Source organism: Leucopleurus acutus (genome assembly GCF_964270905.1).
Source record: "Leucopleurus acutus genome assembly, chromosome: 3".
NCBI classification, from domain to species: Eukaryota; Metazoa; Chordata; class Mammalia; order Artiodactyla; family Delphinidae; genus Leucopleurus; species Leucopleurus acutus.
Window position 1 is genome coordinate 61,073,602 of NC_139145.1, and position 20,870 is coordinate 61,094,471.

Genomic DNA, 20,870 nt, shown 5'->3' on the forward strand with positions numbered 1-20,870 from the left:
AAGATCCCTGATCATAGACCACTATAACAAATATAATAATAATGGAAATGTTTGAAATACTGTGAGAATTAGCAAAACATGACATGGAGACAGTGAGCAAATACTGTTAGAAAAATGGTGCCAATAATCTTGCTCTTGCTCAATGCAGAGTGATCAAAAATCTTCAATTTGTACAAAAAAAAATGCACTATCTGCAAAGTGCAGTAAACTGATGGAGATCTGCCTATATATAATAGGGTCATGTCATTTGTGAATGGACATAGTTTTACCTTCCTTTCCAGTGTGGATCTATACTTGACAATATTGCATAATGTAAAACTTATTGTTTCAATTTTTTTAATTAATTTATTTATTTTTGGCTGTGTTGGCTCTTTGTTGTTGCACACAGGCTTTCTCTAGTTGCGGCGAGTAGGGGCTACTCTTCCTTGTGGTGGGCGGGCTTCTCATTGTGGTGGCTTCTCTTTTTACAGAGCACAGGCTCTAGGCACATGGGCTTCAGTAGTTGTGTCACACACAGGCTCAGTAGTTGTGGCTCACGGGCTCTAGAGTACAGGCTCAGTAGTTGTGGCACACGAGCTTAGTTGCTCCGCAGCATGTGGGATCTTCCCAGACCAGGTTTCAAACCCGTGTCCCCTGCATTAGCAGGTGGATTCTTACCCACTGCACCACCAGGGAAGCCCCTTGTTTCAATTTTTAATGCTCATTTTCTTATTATTCTTAAAGTGATTTTGGAAACTTTTAAATTGAAATAGTATATATTGAAGAAATATGTAATCATTAATTAACGTAAGGGTTTTTTTTTTCTTTTTTCCATAGATTTGGCTGGCTGATTGGTTGCTGAAAAATAATCCCAACAAACCCAAACTTTGTCATCATCCAGTTGCAGAAGAACCTTATTAAAATAAAGCTCTCAAAGAACAAATCACGAACTGTCTCACTGTAAAAGGCATGCTTCTACTTAAGAAAGAAGTAACTCCTAAGGGTTTAAGTAACTACATGTGACATAAATTATTTCTTAAAAATAAATTTTAAAAGAATAACTATTTCATGCAGCAGATAACATTATCTAAAGTAAAATATTGGTTTAGGGTGTGATTTTTTTTTTAATAAGAAAATTGTATTAGCAGGATTTAGAATGTCAACAAAGTAACTGCAACTTTTTATTTTTACAGTTACAAAGTGGTATTCAGTTAAGAGAACAACAATTCATATAGGATGCAACAGAGACAACTGAAGATAATAAGATACCATTTCTATATATAACTGATTTTTGCTGTGCACCAACAAGAACCTACTTTAAATTTCTCTGCCAATTTACAACCTCCATAATGTACTAGGCAAGGTTAGTAGCTATTGAAAATACCACCAGGACAGGGGTAGCTAAAGACACATTTGGTAGTATGTTAACTATACACAAAAGACACTATACAGTTTAAAAACAAGTTTTGCACAGCTTTACAGTGCAAGACATGGTCCTCCATCTCTCTGAGGACTTTTGGAAAACTCTGAGAAGGTGACTGGGTACTTCTTGTGCTCCTTCTGGCAAGTTTGCCCAAAGAATGCATATGATGGTGCTTCTCGGTCTCTTAGGATATCCTTTCCCATATTTAGTTATTTTTCCTCCGTGAGTCACAGTCATCCAGTGCCCATCTGGCTCTCACTTGCCCTGGTGCTGTCTCTGCGGAGGAGCTCATTGTGTTGCAATGGCTGTCGATTTAGGATATGATTTTAACAATGATGTAAGCATTAAGTAATAGAAGGCTGATGTAAGATATTGCTTATTATTTTTTAATTTCGAGAAGATACGGAATTTTCGTTATATTTTCCCTAGCCTATATCTACATGCATAATTAATGCATATTTCAGACAGCTGAGTTTAAAAAGTATAAGTATATAAATAATTACAGGTTTTTTCCGCTATCCAATAGTAGAGTGTTCCTATGAAACCTTTCGTAAGCTGAAAGGGTGTAATGTGAAGAATCAATTACCTTAGTTCACAAGTTGCTAACAGATTCACAGAATCAATTGGGATAAAGGCCAGGTGTTCACTGACAGTTCAAAGCTATCACGGCTTAATGCTGGGATGCTGAGTGTAGTTCCCTAGGAATGATATTCGTGGTGCTACTCTTGTTGCTCGCTGTGCGCACTGCCTCTGAATTGGCTCATTGCAAAACAAATAGTTCTGTTTTCCCTTTTTGCCTTTTATCATAAAAGCAAAAATCCTCTTCAGATTTCTTTTGGTTAGTGAAAACAGATACGAATGCAGGTCTTTCGTAAGAGCAAAGTGGCATCAAGTGAACTTTCAGAAAGGGGGGCTACCTATATTTAGTAAAATGAAAATGGTTAGAACTCAATTATAGTTTTAACCAGTCATATATAATTATTTCCTCAACATTAATAAGTGCCCTACAAGGGTGACCGACAGTAGCATGACAACTCATTTCTGGTTGTATCACTGAAAGTCCTGCATGCTTTGAGGCCCCTTAATCCTTCACAAAATGGAATAATTGGTCCCTCTACCAAAGTCTTTAGGTTAATATTTCTCAATTGTGTTTTTGTGATGAAATGCTAGTTTTCAAAAAATGAAAAATTCTCAGTTATTAAAGAAATTTTAATTTACTTAAAAAAAGATCCAAGTTGTAAAAGACTTTTTTTAAGAGTAAATAATTAAACTGGCCTCATCTCTTCAGAAAGGCAATGTCATTATAAAACAAAAAATGGAAATGGGGAAGACCAAAGAAACACCTTAACCAAAAGCAATGAGTAGCTCTTGCCTAAAAAAAACATCTATAGAAGACCTTTGGGGGGACAATTAAGGAGATTTAGATATGGACTAAATATTAGGTGATATTAGGGAATAATTGCTAAATTTTAAAGGGTCAAAATGATATGGCCATAAAAGGAGAATATCATGTTTAGGTTATGCATTCTGAAATTTCTAGGGGAAATTTTTTGATGTTTGCAACTTATTTTCAAATGGTTCAGCAAGAAATATTTTTATACATGTAAAGATAAAGCAAAGTTAACAAAATATTAACAATTGTTCGGTCTAGGTGGTGGGCACTCTAGTGTACTATTCTTTCAACTTTTCTGTGCTTTAAAACTATTCACAAATGAAGTTGGGGAAAAAAGATCTGTATGTTATTATCAAAAGCTGGTGATCAGTTTTTCACATTGTTGATAGGGAAACATTCAGATACTATATAGCTCTTGATTTGATATAAAAATGACATATACTAATCATCTATGATGTGTTTTAGCCAAACATGTGTACCTTAAAATTATCAAGCCTTTAGGCCCACCTTCCTGCTTACGGTAGTAGGAAATAATGTGGCCATCTGAATGATACCATAAAGAAGCAAAAATTTACAAGATGTGATGTTCTGTAAGACAACTGCCTTGGTCTTTCAACAAATTGGTATTATGAGAAAAGGAACTCTTTTAGATTAACAGAGATGTGAGATACATAATCAGAATCAACACTAGTTTCTAGATCGAACCCACATTTATGCAGACAAGCTGCAAAGGACATTTTGAAAAAATTTTTATTTATTTATTTATTTATATTTGGCTGTGTTGGGTCTTCGTTTCTGTGCGTGGTCTTTCTCTAGTTGCGGCGAGCGGGGGCCACTCTTCATTGCGGTGCACAGGCCTCTCACTGTCGCGGCCTCTCTTGTTGCAGAGCACAAGCTCCAGGCGCGCAGACTCAGCAGTTGTGGCTCATGGGCCTAGTTGCTCCACGGCATGTGGGATCTTCCCAGACCAGGGCTCGAACCCGTATCCCCTGCACTGGCAGGCAGACTCTCAACCACTGCGCCACCAGGGAAGCCCTGCAAAGGACATTTTTGAGATAACTGGGAAGATTTGAATCTAGACTGAGTATTAGATACAATGAAAATGTGTTGTCTTGGAAGGTAAAGATTGTTAACTGAGAAGACATGTTACGAAGCAATACGTACAGTGAGATCTTACTTTTTTTTAAAATAAATTTATTTTATTTATTTTATTTTTGGCTGCACTGGGTCTTCATTCCTGTGTGTGGGCTTTCTCTAGTTGTGGCGAGCGGGGTCTACTCTTTGCTGAGGTGCGCGGGCTTCTCCTTGCCATGGCTTCTCTTGTTGCGGAGCACAGGCTCTAGGTACGCAGGCTTCAGCTGTGGTTCATGGGCTCAGTAGTTGTGGCTCACGGGCTCTAGAGTGCAGGCTCAGTAGTTGTGGCGCACGGGCTTAGTTGCTCCATGGCATGTGGGATCTTCCTGGACCAGGGCTTGAACCTGCGTCCCCTGCATTGGCAGGTGGATTCTTTTTTTTATAAAGTTTTAAAAATTTAATTTATTATTATTATTTTTTTTTGGCTGTGTTGGGTCTTCGTTTCTGTGCATGGGCTTTCTCTAGTTGCGGCGAGCAGGGGCCACTCTTCATCGTGGTGCATGGGCCTCTCACTATCGCAGCCTCTCTTGTTGCGAAGCACAGGCTCCAGACGCGCAGGCTCAGTAGTTGTGGTTCGCAGGCCTAGTTGCTCCGCGGGATGTGGGATCTTCCCAGACCAGGGCTCGAAACCGTGTCCCCTGCATTGACAGGCAGATTCTCAACCACCGCACCACCAGGGAAGCCCTGGCAGGTGGATTCTTAACCACTGTGCCACCAGGGAAGCCCAGTGAGATCTTACTTTGATAAAGAAATACATATATATGTGTGGAATAAGATGTAGAAGGGCGCCCACTCAAATGTTATTATATAATCTCTGGATGGTGGGAATACACTGATTTTCTTATTTTTGCTTAGCTGTATTTTAATTTTTCTACAGTGTTCATATTACTGCTTTTGTCATTTTTTAAGGGTTTAAAAAGATAAATGTTTTAATGGTTGTCAGCATTAAAAGGGTTAGCAACACTTCCTTATTAATAGACTATCTTTTAAGCTATCTAGAGCCATGATGTTTTACAAGTTCTCAGTCATGGTGTTTATATGAATTTTTGGACATATTCCTCCTGGGACTGGTGTGCCCACTGTATTTCAAAACACCTTTAACATCGTGTTGGGAAGACAAACTAAAATCTTAAAAACAAAGATAAATAGTGGATGGCTATATTTTGAGCAATGGTCAAGAGCATATAGGAAAAAGCAAATAGTTTTTCCAATGAGATTCCAGCTTCAGGAAGTCATTTCCACCACAAGAGCCTCCTCTTGTGCAAAAAAGAGGCAGCACTGTGTATGGCAGAAAAATTCTATACTGGAAGTCAGCTTCAGTCGCCAAACCTGCCATTTGTTTTTGGGTTTTTTTTTAAGTGGAAGAAAAATATAGAGAAAACAGACTAATTTGAGATACATTTTGGAGGAAAAATAGATAAAAATACATGCAGATGGAAAACAATGTAGTTAGCCATAGGATTTTTAACTTGGGACACATTTGAGGTCATTATTTCATGGGCCAGAACTGCAAAGTATAGCATAGAATGAATAAGAAAATGAGAAGACTGCCTTCTGACATAACCTGTTAGGTGGTATCAAAGTCCTGTGTACACATTTGTTATTGTTAAGTAGTGGTGGTTTAATGCATTTCTCTTGCACTGAATGATAGTGTGGTATTCTGGTTAAAAAAGATATACCACTTCATTTAGTTTCTTTCTCTAGGACTCAAAGAGATCATAGAAAAAAGCAAGCAAGCATGCAGCTCTCTTATGACTTGGGACTAAACAGAAGTTTAGATTTTTCTTTACTTCTTTAGAAGTTTAGATCTGGGATGACATGTAGAAGCCCCCCCCCCCCATTTGGAGAACCCAGGGCAATAGTTTATCTGCCCTGGCTTAAGGGTGCCACAGATTAGCTTGATTTGAAAGTGTCACAGATACTTTCTAGAAGTACTTTTCCATCTCAGAAATACTGCCACTTCTCTCTTGTTGTTAACTCTATGTAAGAACTATTTAGATTAAGCTTTGAATTTTCATTCAGAGATGGCTCAATTCTTCTTTGTTTGCTACTTCTTTGACTTTAGGTGCTTATCTTGGGTTCTTTATTTTTGTTAGTCCCCTTACTAATAACATTCACTGTACTAACTTTGCACCTTTCATTTACTTTACAGAAGTTAACTAAATCTCAGAAACTCCCTGGCTTATGAGAGCCTTTAGTAGAGAAGTTCACTTCTAAATGTAGAGTCCAATGATTTTTGGCAATTTCAGATAAATACTGTAAGGGAGATAGCTTTCTCCCACCTCATTGAAGGACATGACTAAAGAAAAAAATCTTTGTGGAGCAGTCCAGCATAGTTTTCCTATTAAATTAACTACATACTTTAGTCCGTTGGAAAGGGGAGATTACTAAATATGATGTCTGTTCCTTTCCTGCTTCCAGGATGACCCAGAAAGTTCTCTCCCCTCATCCAAATCAAGGGTTGATGACACTGCTGTGATTGATGCCTTTTGTTCCCAGACCAAATTGTTTTTTATAGCCCACCCCCTGCCAGCACTTTCCAAAGTGCCACTGCCATCAGCTCCAGAGGGAGCCCCTTCCTCAGGCTTCCTGGCCAGCAGCTGCACTGTGATGGCAGGGAGCTCGGAATGGGAGGAGAAAGCAGCTTGCAGACAAATGGGCAGCTAATCCAACCAACAGCCCATCACTAGAACCATAAAAAAAAATTCCTTTTTTCCCCCGCTTGCCTCATCTGCATTTCTTGGCTGAGACGGCGATGGAATGCTCCTTGGAAAAGTTATGGCTTCACATAAAGCAATCTCAAATTTCCCTCCCTTTTTTTTCTTTCTCAAACAATTCTACTTAGCCCAATATTGTCAAATTACTACAGACCTTACCAGTAGTAAAAGGACAATAAGGGAATAGTAGGAACAACTTTATGCTTATAAATTTGACAAATTAGGTGAAATAGACAAAGTCCTTTAAAGACACAGCTACCAACAATGTGTCAACCTAAACTACAATTTCTGGATCCTTCTTTAAACTTTCTGTCATCATTGTTTGGATCTCTCAGTGCTCAACTTTTTAGTTTTGAAGCAGCCCTACTGAACTTACTTAGTAAGCATTCTCAACTGTTCTACTAAGATCTAGTTACTTTTCAGCTCAAGTTTTCTAATTTTGGGATAGAGAGGGTAAAGCTATTTTTTAAGAATAAGCATCTCAGGGGTTAATAAATCTTATTTTAATCAGGATTATAAAATCCTGATCCTTCTGGGTGGCCTTTATGTTGGGGCCAGAATGACAGCCTCTCTGGTCTTTATCTAGTGTTCCTAGTCCTTGCCAATGTGAGAACATTTCAAGGCGTCTTTAACATATATATGTGGTTAGAGCCTCTTGCACCATAAAACGGTTAGCCACGGACCCACATAAAACAGTCAGTCTACAATGAGGTTGAAGCTTTCGAAACAAGCACATCCTTTTCAGTGGCGCTTGCTTTTATAATGTGTCATTTAGCAAATGGACTGTGAAGAATTAGTCATGCCAAACTTCTAACCATCAGATGACTAGCTACAGACTAAACATCCCAGATGAAAATTTTTAGATTTTAAAGCTTCAGTCTTTCAAAGTTCAATTAAAATAAAATATTTACTAGGAACCCCAAGTTCTAGTCTAACTTGTTTGCACATTTCAGAGATACAAGTTCAACACGTAAGTAGCAAACCATTATGAGTTCCTTCATGCCTCTCAGGGATGGTTTGAGAAAATGGATTATTTGAAACCACTGTAATCTTTGTGGTAAGAAACACAATATACTAAATTAAGTCAAAATGTAATATTTTTAGGCACATTAGTGAAATCACATTGTTATATTCCTCTTTCTGTTGCTAATATTGTACGTCCAACCTGAACACACTCTTGTATTTAGGAAGCCAGACCCTTTGTCTAGCTTCCTGTAGGTCTGGGTGCCCTCAACCTGTCCTCAGCTCTTCAGTAGTTACCTAGGTCTGAGGCCTGACCCTGGGATCTCCTATGCCATCTGAGCTGACCTTTTCACTGGATTCCATGCACTGGTATCTTCTTAGAATACTCTTCTTCCTTTTTAGAGCTCTATTATTTTAAAATTCTCCTCATCTTTTTTCCTGTCCTCATCTTGATCATTTCCCTTTATCTTTATCAGTGAGTTCAGTATTCTTGACCATAAGCTGCTATAAAGATCTTGATATGTCAGTTATATTGCAATATGATTTTTAAAAAGATTTTGAAATTATGAAGCACATCACAGAGTGAAAGAGTTAAAGAGAGTGTGCCAACATGTTTTCTTCCTATTCAGTTTGGTCAGGGGAACCCAAGTTGAATAGACATTGTCCATATAGAAAACAGGTTTCCTACTTCCATGGGTAGCTGTTTGAAATTAATGTTCACTACTTTGTGACAATCAACAAATACTTATTATCTTGTATATACATAATATGCTGGAAAAATATTTTATAGTTGTTAATCTGGCATTCAGGGCTCCCACAGACTGGTCAGTGCTTATCTTTCCAAACATATATCCTCAGAACTTGCCGTATGGACACTGTTCTAGCTAGAGTGTTTGGTTTGCTCGCCTTGCCCATTCCTAATTCTGTTCATTTGCTAAAGCCATTCTTTGCTTTACTCTGTCATCCTACATCACAAACACTGAAGATTCTCCTATTCTTTTATGCTTGTATAATTCCTAGCCTAGGAGACAATGTCATATAGTTTTGCTCTAATACAGCTTAATTGCTGACTTATCTGGCACTTAATAATATACTCCTTTGACATAATGTACTGGACATATGGTGAAATGGTTTAGCATTTGGCCTTTGGAAACAGCAAAGCAGTTTTCTATCATAACTCCATGACTTCCTAGCTCTGTGACTGTGGGAAAATTTGCTTAACCTCTCTGAGTCTGTTTCCTCCTCTCTCTACTGGGGATAATGATAATACCTACCTTACAGGGTTGTTTTAAGGATTAAGTGTGTAAAAGTACCTAACAGTGCCTTGTGACACAGAGTAAGCACTCAGTTAAAGTTAGCTATTATTTTTTACCTCAGGTCTTTTTCTTTAAACTTATATGTGGACTCTCTTCGCATCATTAATGGAAGGATTACTATCTGTCGTTACCTGTTATGTGCCAAGCACTGTGCTAAGCACTTTCACTTATGTTATCTTAATCCTCACAACAATCTTGAAGTTAAAACGATTTGATGGGGGCTTCCCTGGTGGCGCAGTGGTTGAGAGTCCACCTGCCGATGCAGGGGACACGGGTTCGTGCCCCGGTCCAGGAAGATCCCACATGCCGTGGAGCGCCTGGGCCCGTGAGCCATGGCCGCTGAGCCTGCGCGTCCGGAGCCTGTGCTCTGCAACGGGAGAGGCCACAACAGTGAGAGGCCCGCGTACCGCAAAAAAAAAAAAGAAAAAAAAAAAAACAAAACAATTTGATGTAGAGGCCATATCTGGGAATTATTAGAGCTGGGGTTTTGAACTTAATTATATTTGGCTCTAAAGCCTTTCCATTACTTAATGGTGGTTCTTCATAGACATGGGAAACTTCTTGTTTTTCTCATAGGGCCAACTGAGTGTTGTGTATAAACCAAGTTCATTCATTTAATGGATTTATTGTGTATAAATTAATGAAGTGGGACTTGGGGCTTTACTCCATTTATGCTATTGCTTTTTGTGGCTGACAGTCATAGGTTTTCTTCCTTCTTCACTCAGAAAGTGCTTCCAAACCCCTTTTCATTCTCCGTATTACTAAAGGCACTGATACCTTTATTTACACTTAACCACTACATGCTCTTGCACATCAACTTTATAAAAAAAAAAAAAGCTTTGCTAATTTTATTTATTTATTTTTTAAAAGGGAACTTTATATATTTATTTATTTTTGGCTGCATTTGGTCTTCACTGCTGCGTGGGCTTTCTCTAGTGCGGTGAGCAGGGGCTACTCTTCATTGCGGTGCATGGGCTTCTCATAGCAGTGGATTCTCTTGTTGCAGAGTATGGGCTCTAGGCATGCAGGCTTCAGTTGTTGTGGCACGAGGGCTCAGTAGTTGTGGCTCCCAAGCTCTAGAGTGCAGGCTCAGTAGTTGGGGCACATGGGTTTAGTTGCTCCGCAGCATGTGGGATCTTCCTGGACCAGAGCTTGAACCCATGTCCTCTGCATTGACAGGCGGATTCTTAACCACTGTACCACCAGGGAAGCCCACTAATTAATTTTAAACCACCTAATCCAACCCCTTTATTTATAATTGAAGCAAACAAGGCTCAGGGTAGCTAAGAGACATGCCCAAGGTCACACATAAAGCTAATGGCTGATGATCCATGTTCTTAGCTCATACCCAGAGTGCTATTCATTATACCAGGAACCCCTTGAGAAGAAGCACTTGAAAATATTATTGTCATAAGCAGTTAAAAACCTCCACCTGCCATCTTACTTGTGGTGGTAATTTAATAGTAAATCCTTGTAAAATATAATGTACAAAGAAGCTTCCTTCTGCACTAAATTCAAATGAGTAAAATCTAATCATAAGACTCTGTGTACATGAAGAACATCTGACTATTGCTATTTTACAGGCTATATGTTTCATGAAACCAGAAGGGGTTCTAATTTATTCTGTATGGCAATTGGCATGGGACATCTTATAAAGGCCAGAACTGTCAGGATAGAAAAATTTAGAGGCTCAGAATAGAATTTTAGAATTTGAAAAAAATGTTGTGAATATCTCATGTAATCTAATCAAATTCCCTTCTTTTTTATAGTAAAGATTTTGAAGCACAGAAAGTGATTTGCATGGCTTTACAGTAAAATCTGTGGCAAAATCAGCAGCACTTTTCCCACAATACTAAATTACCTCTCTTGATTACCTCAAAATTAAATTGTGTTGATTGTCACAGAAGATTGCAGGAATAAATCCTTTTGGAAAAATGTAAGACAACCTTCAGGGAACTAAAATTAAACATTACCTTAATCTCCTTTTGGAACATGAACCCCATTATTATTCAGGCAACTTCATTGCATGTGCAGATTTTCTTGGCTTTTTGATAGTCCTTATGTGTTACTGGCAGAATTGTTTTTTCACCAGAAACATCAGACTTCAGAAAGAGAGAAAAATGGAATTATTCAGCTAAATGGGAGCTTTGAAAGTCTCCAGATTGTGATCTATTCTAAAGTGGCCTCGATTTTTCAGCAACTTTCTGGACATGGAGAAGAATCAGAATGGGAATCATTCTCTAAGAGAATCAACGATTCTTTTCTAATGTCTTAGCCATAGACACAACAAAACTGTCTGGCTGTTCAGTAGAACTTTAACAAAATTTTCGTCCTTGCTGTTTTCTTTAGGTTGTGGAATGAGTAGGTACACCTATTGGAGCCCAGAATTTGAGAGAAATGTTGTATTATTGTCAATTTTTAAAGAAAACTTCATTCTTCCCAGTTTGTGCTCATATAGATTCCTGCCTGCTTTTTTTCTGTCACACCATACTACCCAGTCTGCGTCTAAAAAATCAAGACGAGAAGATGGCAAGCAACATATGGCACAATGGGGAAATGCATCCATACTCTCAGCTCAGCCCTGTCCTTCAAACTCTGGAGATTATTTAGAGTCAACCCCAGGACACTGGTGAGTGTGGGAAGCTCTTGGAGGGGTGAGGAGTGGGAGGGTGCCAGGAGCCTGAAAGATCTTATGAAAGCGCCCTGCCTAGCTGGCCTAGGATTAACCCGTCATTTCCCAGCCAGAGCTAACCCAGCTGTCTTGCTTTCCAGGGGTCTCTCATGTTAATCTGTGGAATTGACCAACTGAGTTTGACCGTGACTGGCTTTGTTTTGCAAAACAAAATTGGTAAGGCAGGCCTCATGCTGACTGACTGAATGGTGTCATCAACCCAGTTCAAGGGGTGCCACAAAAGCAAGGAAATGAAACTTCAATTTCCTCCTCATGTTAAATGATAGCTTATCATACCAATTATGACCCTTCTGCAGCTCAGGGCAAAGTATTTTATTGCTTTTTTTTTTTTTTTTTTTTGTGAACAGCCATAAACCACTCTCTTCTACTTTTTCCTCTAACCCCTACCCCCACCCCACACCTGATTAAGGCTCATTGGAAAGGGCTAGTCTCTGTCGTCAAAGGACAGAGAGCCAAAGCCTCCTTTTTTACCCCTACCAACCTGTCATGATTTTACCTTGATTCTAGGAAGTACGAGATTTGTTTTAAAGCAAAACAGAAACAAACAGGGTGCAAGGAAGCCTTTCTGGCTTCAGAGCACCCTTTTAATGTTCAGCTCCTCTCACTACTTGGATGAGTTTGCCTCAGTTTTGGGCCAGGCAGAGATTGGTTGCTTTCATCCCTATGTTCCTACTGCCCCTGTACACACTTTTTTTTTTTTTTTTTGCGGTAAGCAGGCCTCTCACTGTTGTGGCCTCTCCCGCGCAGGCTCAGCGGCCATGGCTCACGGGCCCAGCCGCTCCGCAGCATGTGGGGTCTTCCCGGACCGGGGCACGAACCCGTGTCCCCTGCATCGGCAGGCGGACTCTCAACCACTGCGCCAACAGGGAAGCCCCCTTGTACACACTTTTATTAGAATATTTATCACACCACGTTTTTATGGGCATAGGTGTGCTTTCCTTCTTGATTGGGAGGGAACGTGTCCCTTCGTGTTTACCTCCCAGACAGGCACCTAGCACAGTCCATCACGACCCATAGAAGACATTTACTGATTGAATAGATTGACGGAGGCCCCCCACAAAGGTTAGCTCTTATATTTCCCTACCTGCCGGCAAATCTGTACCCATCTGTTCCTAAAATCAAAAAGAGGCTCAGTTGCTCAGGTTATTCAATAGGCACTTGTGGACGTCAATGGGAGAGGTGTGGTGCTTCTTTGGACCTGTGCCCTCTTCCCTTCACTTCCTACTCCTTTTAGGAAATCTCATTTACTCCCATGGCTTCAGAAACTCTCTCTGTATTGGCGACTCTTAAGTTTGCATCTCCATCTCAATTTTCTTTTCTAGTTTATTTAGTATCTTTCCCAGACTTAATAGCCAAATTGCCTGCTTGATATTTCCACTTGAATGTCTCAGAAAAATTTCTAAGTTAATGTGCTTGAAATGAAACTCTTGATCCCCATCTTCCCATTAGCCCTAACCTGGTCCTCTCATTTTGCCTATGTCCGTAAACAGCACCACCTGCCACTCAGTTACTAAAGTTAGGAAACTGGAAGTCACCCTAGATCCTTCCCCTTCTCTCACCCATCACATCCAATCCATCAGCAAATTTTATTGGTTCTACCTCTTTTATACATACTGCCCATCTTCCTTTTTCCCTCTGTTCACTTTATCCCTACCTTAGTCCAAGTCACTATCAGCTCTTGCCTGTCTTAATACAACTGCCTCCTTGTCTTCAGCCTTCCACGCTTGACTATTTCCAGATAACAGCCAGTTTTCTTACAAGGTAAATAGGATCCTATCATCCCCTAGCTTAAAATCTTAATGGTTTTCCATTTCTCTGGAACAAAATTCAGACATTTTACTGTGACCGATTGGGTCTTCAATGATCTGACCCCTGCTTACTTCTCTAAGTTCATCTCATGCCACCACACGCAAAGCATTCTCCAGTCATATCAAACTTTTATCAGTTCCTGGAATTTTCCAAGCTCTTTTCTGCTTTGGGCCTTATTGCTTGTTAATGCTTCTCTCTGAAATATGTTTTCTTGAAGCTCTTATAACTAGTTCCTTTGGTATAACTTTAAATGTCAACTTCACAGAGAACCTTCTCTGACTACTTTTTCTTAAGATGTTGCCACCTTGTTATAAGAACCCTACTATTTCCATCATGACACTTATCTCAATCTGTAATAATCTGTTTTTTAACTTGTTCATTGTATGTGTCCTCCATGAACATGCTAGTTCCATGAGGGCAGAGACCTTGTCAATGTCATGAACTTCTTCATCTCTCGCATTAGTGCTATGCCTATAACAGAGTATGTGGTCAAGAAATGTTTATTGAATGGATGAAGTGGGTTATAAATAGGAGGACTATATGATTGCCATCAAACAGTACACTTTTCGGAGTGAAAGGAGGCGCAATTACAATTATACTTGGGACAGCAGGCATAAACCATGAAGCAATAGGAAGAGCAGTGGATTTCTAGAAATATCAGCATCCAAGATGACTCTGATTTTGTGCCCTTCAACATTTTTATCCAGGTGAAGCCAATTTAAGGTGAATACCGAGGAGGGGGAAAAGGGGTACGTGCCATGAAGTGTAGTGTAGCAGGGGGAATGAATGGGCTGACTTTTCCTTTGCTTTGGGCTCAAGTGGTAATGGTATGTTTGGGAACCTCAAGTGTTCTCTTTAAACTTAAAAATTTTTTAATATCACATACCATATACAAGACCTCCCCCATCAGTTACCTGTCTGAGTTACTGCCTAGCTGATTGGTCCTGAGAGTATTTTGGGCCACTCCCCCCACCCCCAAGAGCAGAGGTCCTAGCAATTGCTTGAACTTGGAATTAGGAGACCTGAGGTCTATCCTCAACTTGACCTTTAACTAGGCAAATGACCTTGGGCAAATGTCTTTCCTCTTCTGTAAAGTGAGAGGTTTGTAGGAGATGGTCTCTTCCATCTCTGAAATTCCATGACCTGTACACTTAACACCACCTTTGAGCAAGACTGGCTAGTGTCTGGAGAGCAGTAATCACCCACCAAATGCAGAGTGTCGTGAGAGGCTTGCAGAGGCACCAAGGTGGGTAACATGGCCCTACCTCCAAGGAGGAGACTTGTCAGCTCTGTTGTTGAGGCATAGAGAAATACATAATGCCTAGATATCATAGGCAGTGAAATTTAGATTCTTTCAAATAAATGGCAGGTCATTTCAAAGAGCAGATAGACCTTAAGGAGGGAGTATTTGAAGTTGAGGAGGCAAAGGTATCTCAGGGAGGGAAATGGTCTCAACTGGGATACAGAAATTGCATGGGAATGGCATATACAGAGAATTGTCATAACCTGGTCTAGCTGGAACTGAGGAAGCAAGGAATAAAACTGGAAAAGCAAAATAGGAACAGTTACCTCTGGGGAGGGCAGTGAGCTGGGGGAAGAAGGGAGTGAAGGTATTATTCACTTTTTGGTCTGTTTACTTCTAAATTTTTTGGATTTTTATGAGATTATATTCATAGAAAAAAATTTTTAATGTTTACAATAAGATAGTGTCAAGTTTAGGAGACTTGAAATGTCAGGCCAAAGAACGGGAATTGTATTCTCTAGGACATTGCAGGCTTTTTGTTTTTAATCAGGTAATGATGAATTGAATGTAGTGTACTAGTAAGATAAGTATGGTAACATTGTGTTAGGTGGAGAGTTGAGGGGCAAAATATCAGTTATTGAGTTAGTGCAAAATTCAGGTACAATATGAAGAGTTGAGCAGAGGGACAAGTGAGGGGAGACTCATTAGTAAGCCTTAGTCACTCAAAGTTTCATTGGATTACTGATGGAAGCAGAGGAATCATAGAGAAAATCAATTCTGTCACTCAAGTTGAAACATCCCGTGGAATATTAGAGCTGTGGTGCCTAGACCTTGCACAGAAGTGGGGATTTTGGAATCATCAGCACAGAAATAAAACTGGACTTTCTAAAGTAGCTAAATGCTTCACGGGTGAGAGCAGAGAAGGAAGTGTGTCCTGTCAGTTTCATGTTCTTGCCCCGCACTGCCTGCAAGCCTCTAGCACAGGAGGACCCTGATGACTGAGGTTCCAGCTGATGCAGCTGGGAATCAAGGCTACTTGGCTGAAATGGAGGGGTTAGAAATGAACTTGGGCCATGGAGAAATGCAAGTGGGCCTGATGGGGCAATCAAAGCTCTGTGACAGCCAAGCATAGGCAGATTCTTCAGATACTTGAGGGCAAAGAGGTGATGGCAATTGAGGTTTGAGAAGGGTTTCTGGCTCACACCCTCACCTAACCCCTCACAGAAACCCAAAGCTGGTGTGCATTTGAAGACGGTCTAAGAAAAAGTGTGTGAGAGAGAATTAGTGAAAAACTGAAGTAATTAGGGTTATTTGGCTTGGAGAAAAGGAGTATTTTGAAGGCCTCAATCCATAATGAGAGGTCCTAGAAGATTTCGTAGACTTAAAATATATCAGTGCTTACTCAGCCATAAAAAGCAACAAAATTGAGTTGTTTGTAATGAGGTGGATGGACCTAGAGTCTGTGATACAGAGTGAAGTAAGTCAGAAAGAGAAAAACAAATACCGTACGCTAATGCCTATATATGGAATCTAAAAAAAAACGGTACTGATGAACCTAGTGGCAGGACACGAATAAAGATGCAGACATAGAGAATGGACTTGAGGACATGGGGGTGGGGTGGGGAAGGGAAAGCTGGGACGAAGTGAGAGAGTAGCACTGACATATACACACTACCAAATGTAAAATGGATGGCTAGTGGGAAGCAGCCACATAGCACAGGGAGATCAGCTCAGTGCTTTGTGGCGACCTAGAGGGGTGGGAAAGGGAGGGTGGGAGGGAGGCTCAAGAGGGAGGGAATATGGGGATATATGTATACATATAGCTGACTCACTTGGTTGTACAGCAGAAACTAACACACCATTGTAAAGCAATTATATTCCAATAAAGATGTAATAAATAAACAAATAATAAAATAAAATATAGCAGTGCTGATTCAGGTTAGGCATGCAGCAAATGTCCTAATAGGCACTTTATCCCAGGGAGGGAAGTACTAGCTTCTCCCTCCCTCTCTGATGGTCTTTCAACACAGAGTGTAAAATGTGCTTCTCTTCCTTAGGACTTAGATTAGGAGCTCTCCTATTAAGAAGCAGGTGGCTGAATCAAGTGATCTCTTATAGATTGCAAGAAGCTCCTGATGAAGAATTGGCCATTTTAGGATCCCCTAGTCCTATCATAGGTCTAGGCAGGTATCTGAGAATCTGAGAGGAATGCGCACCACCTTTCCCTTACCCACATCCCACCCACCCCCTACCCATATTCCACTTCTCTTACCCACAGCCTCCTTCCTCCCTCACTGACCAAGTGCAGTCTGAGGCTTCCCAGAGCCTGGGCCTAATTTCTTCAGTGCCTTCATTGGTCATCATACATTCATTTCCTGATAAAAAGGGCAGCCTGGCAGGGTGGGCAGGGCACCAGCCATGGAGAGTGTGCAGGGCCCTGGAGCCTAACGTTCAGCTATCTCACTTGGTGATACTGGGTGCGGGGGGGACTTTCCTCCTCTAAACCTAGCTTACCTCCTCTGGTAGGGAATGCAACCGAATTAAAATGGTGTAGAGCACTAGTCCTACCCGAAGGTCTTTAACTTCTTCTGGAAGTCTTTGCTCTGGTCTTTCTTTTCGTTTCATCCCCCACACCTCAAACCTCATTATCTGGGCCCTTGGTCACTGTCTTTTGTGATCAATGATATGAGTGGTATGTGATCTGGGGCTAGAAATTTGTCTTTCTGTCTTTCCTGTATTTTTTTCCTCTAGCCTCTAAAATAAACACCCCTCTTTTGACATTCCTTTGAAACTTTGACCTCTAATGTAGACCACAATGGTTAGCCTTTTTCTTTGAGTACCCCCTGGAGAACCAGGATTCTGCCCTCCCAAGTCAGCAGGAGCCAGGCTATCTGCTTTATCATTCTAAGGAAGGCCTTTGCAAGTCAAAAGTTAGGTTTCTTCTTTCTGGAGAAGGGCTGAGAAATGTGACTCTTCTACTTGTAGAAGAGAGAGGAAAAGGACACCTTTCACTGCATATAAATGGAGTCATTCTACAAAGCTGTCATGACAGCTGGAGAATGTCGCAAGAGATCCCTGGGGTCCCAGAGTGTAAGTGGTATAAAGGAAGAGTATAGATTTATGTGGTAATAGGTCAGAATTCAAATCTACCTCCATGTGTTTAATTTTAGGTTGGGTGCTTAACTTCTCTGAGCCACAGTTTCCTCAGTAGTAAGAGGGGAATAATTGTAACTCTTTAACTGGATTGTTCTGAGGATTGAAGGAGATAGTATATATTAAGCATCTGACACCTAGTAGGTCCTCAGTTACTCCCTTTCCACCCTTGTGATCACCCACCAGCCAGCCCTGAGGAGACTGGCAGGGGACCATGGGAAACTCTGGGAATAGGCCTTAGGGTTTTCTTAATTCTGCCCATGGCAAAGATCAGACAGGAAGAAAAAGGAGAAGGAAGAGGAGGTGGAGGAGGAGGAGAAAAAGTTTTGTAGGGGCCTGGCAAGCATAGACTGAGAAAATACAGGCTTCTGTTCTCCAGGCAATGTGAATCAGTGCCTGGATTTACTGAAATGTGGGACTAGGCTTATGGACAGGTTTCTCTCATTGAGTCAATTCCTTTTTCAGCAGCTTTTCAAGATCTACTATCAGATTGTGGCTGCCAACCTGCCTGTCTTGGGCCCTGGACCTATCAAACACGGGGGTTTTACTGTTCTGTCACCTTAATGATAGCCAGCTTGTTAAGGATGAGCCAAAAGGGAAGGAGTGTAGGGTTGTAACTAATGAATCTGAATGCCACTGTAATGCCTTGGAATGAGTCCTTGACAGGAAGGTGATGGATGCAGAGAAATCCAAATTCCTTTAGTTTCTGGCCCAGGGTCCATGTGGGAAGATTGGTTGATGTGATTGATTGCCATGAGGGTAAAATGAATGAGGTTGGAAGAGGCTTGGGAGGAGTGGGACTATGAGCTTTTTGGGGAAGTAGGCAAACTTTTCATGGAATTCCCAATTGTTCTCCCATAAGATTATTTGGGAATATCAACAAGGTCCTGGGGAAAATGTCAAAGCATCAGATACCTGGGGTCTTTGGATGGAGATTCAGTTACAAATAAAGAGAAAAGTCTAGTTTGTTCAGTTCCTTGGCAGTGTTACAACTCAGGTTTCATGAGTAATTTGGCATGTGTGTTTATTGTCTATGTTTATTGAGGGTTTTGATGGTTCAACATCAAGCTAGATAATTTTTTTTTTTTTTGTCTGAGCCCTAGGGAAATAATCTTTTCTTTTGGTTGCCTATTGCTTCACCACAATTTTTGTGCTTGGATGGTATCTCTTCCATTCTCCCTTCTACCACTGCCACCACCACCATCACATACACACACACACACACACACACACACACACACACACACACACACACATACACACTTCTTCGTTGCTAACTGTAGTGTGTTTTTTTTAACCTTCCTTAGAAGGAGGGAGGTAGAGGAAATCTTCCATTTCCTTGACATAGGCTGCATTTTTATGGATTTCTCTTTATCTCTGGCTTCTGGCATCTGTGGTAGTTTTAAATAGATACCAGGGTAGACTTTCAAGGCACCTGCTTATGTTTTCTCCTGAGATGCCAACTTCCTTAATGAACATTTCACCTTTATTTTCACTCAAACAAACAAAAAAATGGATTGGTTATTCCCTGCTGACATTAAAAAAAAACTTACTATTAATTTTTTTGATGACAAAAATATTTGTTTATTGTAGACAAATATAAAAATACAGAAAGACACAAAAAGGAAAACAAACCACTCTACTTTGGTATTACATGATAGCTAATATTTTCCTATTTTTAAAACAAAATTGGGTTCATCCTGAACATGCTGTTTTGTAATTTACTTTATTCACTTAAGTATATCATGCATGTTTTTCATGTTACTAAATATTTTTCAGAATATTATTTTAATGGCTAATATTCCATTGTATAGCCATGACTTAACTAGTTTGCCCTGATGTTGAACGTTTAAATTGTTTTTTAATTTAAAACATTAAGCTAAGAATGTTTCCCCACTCTTGGTGACCAGTCATTTTACTTGTTTATTCAACATATTTGAAATACGTCCCCCCTGCAGGGTGCTTGACCTTTGCAGAGAGGGGAGACTCCAAAGGCCAGGATGCTCAGATTTAGGAGACCAGTGGTTGAGCCCCTAGGGCTCTCTTTATGGAAACTACTCCTCCCCCAAAGCTTACCAGTAGAAGATGTAGAAGTGTAAATGAGGAAGGTAGAATCCACAACTTTCCTAGTCTCTTGCCTTGGGGCCCAGGTCCTTGGTGTACAGACACCCCAGGAAGCCCAAGTTAAGAGAGCAAACACACTTTGAATATGATTCAAGTTCAAAGGGCTTGCTTGTTCCTCAAGTTGCTTAGGTTGCATTAAAATAATACTTTCCAAATTCAGAAATCTGGATTCTTTTCCTATAAGCCAGTTCTTGGGTCTCAATTTTATTATCTGTCAAACACTGATATCAAGGGGGTTGGATATTTCCAGTTTCTCCTTTTAGCCTTGTGTATAATTGGGATATAGAAGCAGGGTTTCTCATTCCCTTTCTGATTCTAAGGTTTCCAAGGAGAGAAATAAAAGGTCTCAATTAAATATATATTCTAGAAGCATTTATTGCAGAATGAAGATGAGTTCCCAATCTGGGAAAATAACAAAAGAGAGTTTTTCTACAGCTCTTTGGGGGAAAATCCCTCTTGGGGGGCCTTGAGCAGGTAAGTTGTAGTCATCTGTCCGCTTACTGTAACCATCCCTTCTCCATGGCTCCAGAGATAGTTTCTGAGCTGGAAAAGTCATCAGGTTATATTGGGTACTGGTTTCCCCAGGGTTGGGTGGGGTGAACTTTTCAAAAGTGCATATTGAGGTAAAAAACCCAAAACCGTATATAGCTCCCTCTAGGCAGGTATGTAGCCTCTGCCCCACTTATCTGTATGAACTTGTAGTTGGTCTTTCTGGAGCTTGCCAGAGTAGGGGAAGGTTGCTCCTTCAGGACTCTGGACAGAACTCTCATTTTTGGCTTCCATTCTCTGATTCTCAGCCATACAGCTGGGTTGGACATGGTCTGAAACTCCAGGGGCAAGTACTTTGAAGGTCTTTTTGGATATGGACCCCAAACCAAAACTCCCCCTTTAGCAAACTGCAAAATTACAGGCAGAAAGACCAGG

The 20,870-nt window shown here is 40.4% G+C and overlaps 1 protein-coding gene across 1 annotated transcript in view; it reads left to right on the forward strand.

Annotated features, from left to right (window-relative positions):
- The window catches only part of NME5 (NME/NM23 family member 5), a gene marked incomplete at both ends in the record, with an annotated part of 32,815 nt that extends 31,915 nt beyond the window's left edge, over nt 1-900 (forward strand). The window contains one exon of the mRNA XM_082834974.1: nt 817-900. Coding sequence (XP_082691100.1) covers nt 817-900 — 84 coding nt within the window. The remainder of the gene's footprint in view (nt 1-816) is intronic.
- Nucleotides 901-20,870: the final 19,970 nt, after the last annotated feature.